Here is a 5,000-nt window from a genome sequence, read left to right as displayed (position 1 = left end):
ATATTTATTTATTTATTTATTTATAATTGAAATAAATTTGAAATAAAAAAATAACTGTCGCTGTTCGAGACTTTGGCCACTTAAACATACCTACAGACTGAAGCCACACCCTTTTAAACCAACCAACAGTTTGAAGACACCCCCCTTACAACAAAGCCTGTTTGAAGCCACATTCACTTAAACCCAGTGACTGTGTTATTTCTAGAGTTTGACAGCCTCCTCATTCACTTTCCTTGAATTTTTAATGCTGATTTAAACTCCTAGTTAGTCTGTGAGCAGAAGCTGTAAGCCGGAATGACGCAAGACCATACATTAGCACCTGCAGACATTGATTTGGACCTCATTAGTTCTGATGGCGTGACCTCTGACCCCGAACGACCCATCGTGACACACACGGAAATTAAGAATTATTGTGCCTCCAAGAAAATATGAAGAGTTATCCATTCTTCTCTCCATATTCCCTCCTCCGGTTTCAGACACGATTGAAAGATGCTGACAGCTAAATCAAAATAAATGATAAATGATGGAGGGTGTTGATTTTTTGTTGCCTAGTAACAGCTTGCTTTCGTTTCGCTCCTTCCTCATCTTTAAAATCCTCGTCTTGCTGCTCCAGTGATCCGCAGAGCTCCGCTGTAAATCAGAGAAATAAAACTTGCCAACAAGTATTGACTCGTCTTCTCTCTCTCTATCTGCTGTCCTCTTTAACCTCTGCGCACCTCCCTCCAAAACAGCTCTTAAATTCCCGCGCAGCGTCAATATCTGTGATATCATCTGATAATGAGTTACTTCTGAGATCACTGGGAAAACCTCAGGATTTGTGTTTTCATTATGGTTGAGAATGGTGGACTGTTCTTGTTAAAGTTTGTTTTAAAAAAACGATTTTATGTTTGTGAGTTCTGTTAGTGGTTCTTGGATGTCTGAGCAGCTATTAAATCTGTAGTGGCAGAGAAAACAGAATTATATTTCATCTGAGTTTCACAGACTTAATTGAATGCAATGAAAAAGTAAGACAAAATAATGCAAAACTCAAAACTTCTATTGCATCGTCTTCACTGGTTGCTTCAACAATAAACCAGTTTTAATCTGATTAGAAAATAAATGACTCTTATGTGCTGTTTTTTATATTTTATTTTTTTTATTTTTAAGAATCAAGCTAAAAGACTCACAAATCTTTCATTTGCAGCTCAGTTATATGTATGATTCAGTCTAATGACTCACTGAATTAATTCTTGACTTTTCATTGAAATTTAAAGTCATTATTTATTAATAATGACTTCACAGTTCAATAAAAAAAAAATTCTTTTAAAAAACAAAACAAAAACAAAATCGAATTTCATCATTAAGGCACTAAAATTGTAAAGAGTAAATAAGAATCTGAACCAAAATCCTTCAATTACTTACTATTCACATCCCTAAAGACAATGTTTAGTTCAGAACTAAAAGAGTTTGTGTTGTTGTTGTTGTTGTTTTGTAATAAATGACACTTACATAATAGATATAACTTTATATACTTGTTTTTAAATAGCATAAAATATTTTTTAATAAACAATACTTATATAATAAAATAAAATAATTAAAATAAATAAATAAATAAATAAATAAATAAATAAAGTTAGATAAAAGTGTTGTAATAAATGATTCTTATATAACAAATATAAATGTATATACTTAAAATAAAATAAATAAATAAATAAATAAAATAAAATAAAATAAAACAAAAAAAAATAAAATAAAAAAAAAAATTAAAAAAAAACAAAAAAAAACAAAAATAAAAAAAAATAAAATAAATTGAAATGAAAACATAGAAATAAAATAAAATACAATTAAATTAAACAGATTTTCTTAAAGGAGATGAAGACTTATTTTTAATCTTCATTTCCTTTCAGAAAGCTCTTAACAGGCTGGATCTCATTTGTGATTCATGTTCTGTAAACCTACGAACCAACATGCTGCTTATGGCCAAAGATTTCTCCCTGAAATCATTATCCTCCCTTCAGCAATAAAAAATGCTGATTGGTAGAAAATACGGGCTGCATCTCTAATAACATCAGGGACAGGTCACAAGACTTTGTTTATCATTACAAGGCCAAGGAAAGGTCATGTGTACAAACGTAAGCATCCACTGGAAACTGTGGATAATTTCCACACATCATCCATCAGATTTAAAGATGTGACCACATGCATATGCAACAGATACACATGCAAAAACCACTTGCATCAGCTTCAGTAGGTTCACTACAGTTTTACATACATAAGACACAGCAGATTTCCGTATGGAGTGTATAAATAAGTCAACATCTAATCATCGAGGCCAGTTCCCCTGATTCTGTGATTCAGTATTGCTGGACGACGATCATTTATTGAATCAATCAATATCCATTATCCTGAAACAGAAAAACAAATCAACGGATGCTTTAAGAGTCAGAGATCGACCAAACAGCAGATCTCTCCGGAACAACAGGAAGTATTCAGACGCAGGATCTCAATAAAGTGCCAAAATGTCTTTGCCAATTAGCCAGAAACTGTGCAATATCACGCTGAACTGTTAAAAAGCTAATCGTTGAAGTCAGAGATGCACACGATTAAAATTAATGACATAAAAACCATCTACTAATTAAATTCTGTCATGATGTGCAATGGAAACTGCAGGATGCGTTACGTTTTTTTTTCTCCGGTGTAATACATTAGTGCAATATTTCTCACATTAAGCTTCAAAAACAAAAACAAGAGGGAAAGAAACAACTATCCAGTGCATTTTCACAAAAGGCCAAAGACAGACTCATTCTGTATGATGCAATGACCTTAAGAAGTGAACAACAGTTAAATAACCCCATCTAAATTAGCTCACGGTTATGGGCACTGAAAATATATTTTTCAGTGAAAATAGAAAAATAATGTGTTTTATCTCACTTCACCCACTGTTGGCAGGATTGGGGATAAAGTCAATTCTGGCTCCTGCTTGAGTCTGTTTGTGCAAAGCAGGGTAAAGTTATATTGTTTGTATGCAATATGAAATGAGTAAAATATCTCAACATGTTCATCAGCTTTAAATTAGAAAAACTGATGTAAAACTGCGATGTAAAACTGTATGGCATTCATATGCACTTGAACCCCCCACACTCTCAAACTCACTATACATTTGTTCTGTAAACACTAGCATTTATAAGTTTTATGTACTTTTAATTAGTTAGAAATTAATGCTTTTATTCAGCAAGGACACACTAAATTGATCAAAAGTGACAGTAATGTTACAGACGGTTTCTATTTCAAATAAATGCTGTTCTCTTGTACTTTCTATTCATCTGTGAATTTCCACAAAAATATTGTGCAGCACAACTGTTTTCAACATTGATAATAATCAGAAATGTTTCTTGAGCAGCAAATCAGCATATTAGAATGATTTCTGAAGATCATGTGACACTGAAGACTGGAGTAATGATGCTGAAAATACAGCTTTGAACACAGAAATAAATTACATTTCACAGTGTATTTGCACAGAAAACTATTTTAAATTGTAATAAATTGTCATTTTTTATTAGATTTTTTTTGACCTAACTAATCTAATCTAATCTAATCTAATCTAATCTAATCTAATCTAATCTAATATAATATAATATAATATAATATAATATAATATAATATAATATAATATAATATAATATAATATAATATAATAGCCTCAATGAGACTTCTTTCAAAAACATTAAAAAAAAAAAAAATCTTACCAACCCCAAACTTTTGGCTGTAGGGATTAACACGTCATTTTCTCATCTCCTATACAGCAATGCAATAGTGCACTAAACCCAGACAGAAATGAGAAGGAGAGTGAGAGAAAGACAGCACGAGACAGAAAGAGAGGGGACATAAAGATGCAGTTACGAGGGTAAGGGCCCTCAGAGCGGAGCGGGGCCCAAATTAATTACAGCCCCAAATGGCCAACAGAGAGTGTGTGCCGGGGCTGAGAGGTTTTCATTGGGAGCCTGAGCATTTCTGGTCGACAGTGTGATTTATAAAGCCATCATGTGCATGTTTGACCGCAAGTCATCGACAGACTCCAACACTAAACAAGGCTTTCATAAACTCCTGGTGAAGCACAATCAGCGTCAGTCGTGAAAAATGTATTTCAACAGCAGCAGGACGTTAAACACAGCTTTCTGCTCAACGACTGACTCGCAATCTCCATTAAAGAGCAAGTTAAACATCAGAAACTAGGGGTGGAACGTATGGTTTCAGGAACAAACGAAACACATATATATATATTTAAATTAAACAATGGTCTACTGAATAAAATTGATTTTTCTTTAAATAAATTCAGTTAATATTAAAACTTTCTTAGGGATAAAAATCTACCTCAGCTTCTGCTCTAAACTATAGGGAGCCCTTTAACATAAATTAACAACAGAGCCAAAAATCAATTACTATTAATTTTTAACTATAATAACAGTGGCTGTCATAACTTGTTTCATAAAAGTACAAAATACATTAAATATACTGATACTTCACTAACAGGTAAAGTAAAATATAATCAGTATATAGTCTAATGTTTCTCAAAATGCTCTTCTCTAGATTTAATTTTTCTAGCAAAAATGAGCTGGAGACACTGATGACTTGCCTGAGGTAGACGAAATGCACACACACACACACACACACACACACACACACACACACATGCACACACACACACACATTGACTCAGTCACGGTACACGCACACACACACACACACACACACACACACACACACACTTAGATGAACTGTTTACTGTTTATGCCCTTGCATTTATTGTCTGAATTGTCTAAAAAATGGAACAAATTGTTCGGGACACATGCGTACCGAACCGAAAGACCAGTACTGGACAATAACTGGTACGAATACGTGTACCGTGACAGCCCTGTCAGAAACTGAGAGAGATGTCCACTCACGTCATGGCCTGGTAGATGGACTCCACACCGAAACGCATGGCAAACTCATCCACGATCTCCTGCGACACATCATCGAAG

At 33.7% G+C, this 5,000-nt stretch overlaps 1 protein-coding gene across 1 annotated transcript in view; it reads right to left on the bottom strand.

Annotated features, from left to right (window-relative positions):
• Positions 1 to 5,000, bottom strand: part of LOC109044877 (protein unc-13 homolog C-like) — a 121,279-nt gene that overhangs the window by 92,212 nt on the left and 24,067 nt on the right. The window contains exon 7 of the mRNA XM_042743623.1: positions 4,923 to 5,000. This exon is cut by the window's right edge and continues 86 nt beyond it. Coding sequence (XP_042599557.1) covers positions 4,923 to 5,000 — 78 coding nt within the window. The remainder of the gene's footprint in view (positions 1 to 4,922) is intronic.

Source organism: Cyprinus carpio, chromosome B18 (assembly GCF_018340385.1).
Source record: "Cyprinus carpio isolate SPL01 chromosome B18, ASM1834038v1, whole genome shotgun sequence".
NCBI lineage: Eukaryota > Metazoa > Chordata > Actinopteri > Cypriniformes > Cyprinidae > Cyprinus > Cyprinus carpio.
Note: the sequence above shows the minus strand (reverse complement) of the source record. Positions and strands in the feature narration are given on the sequence as shown.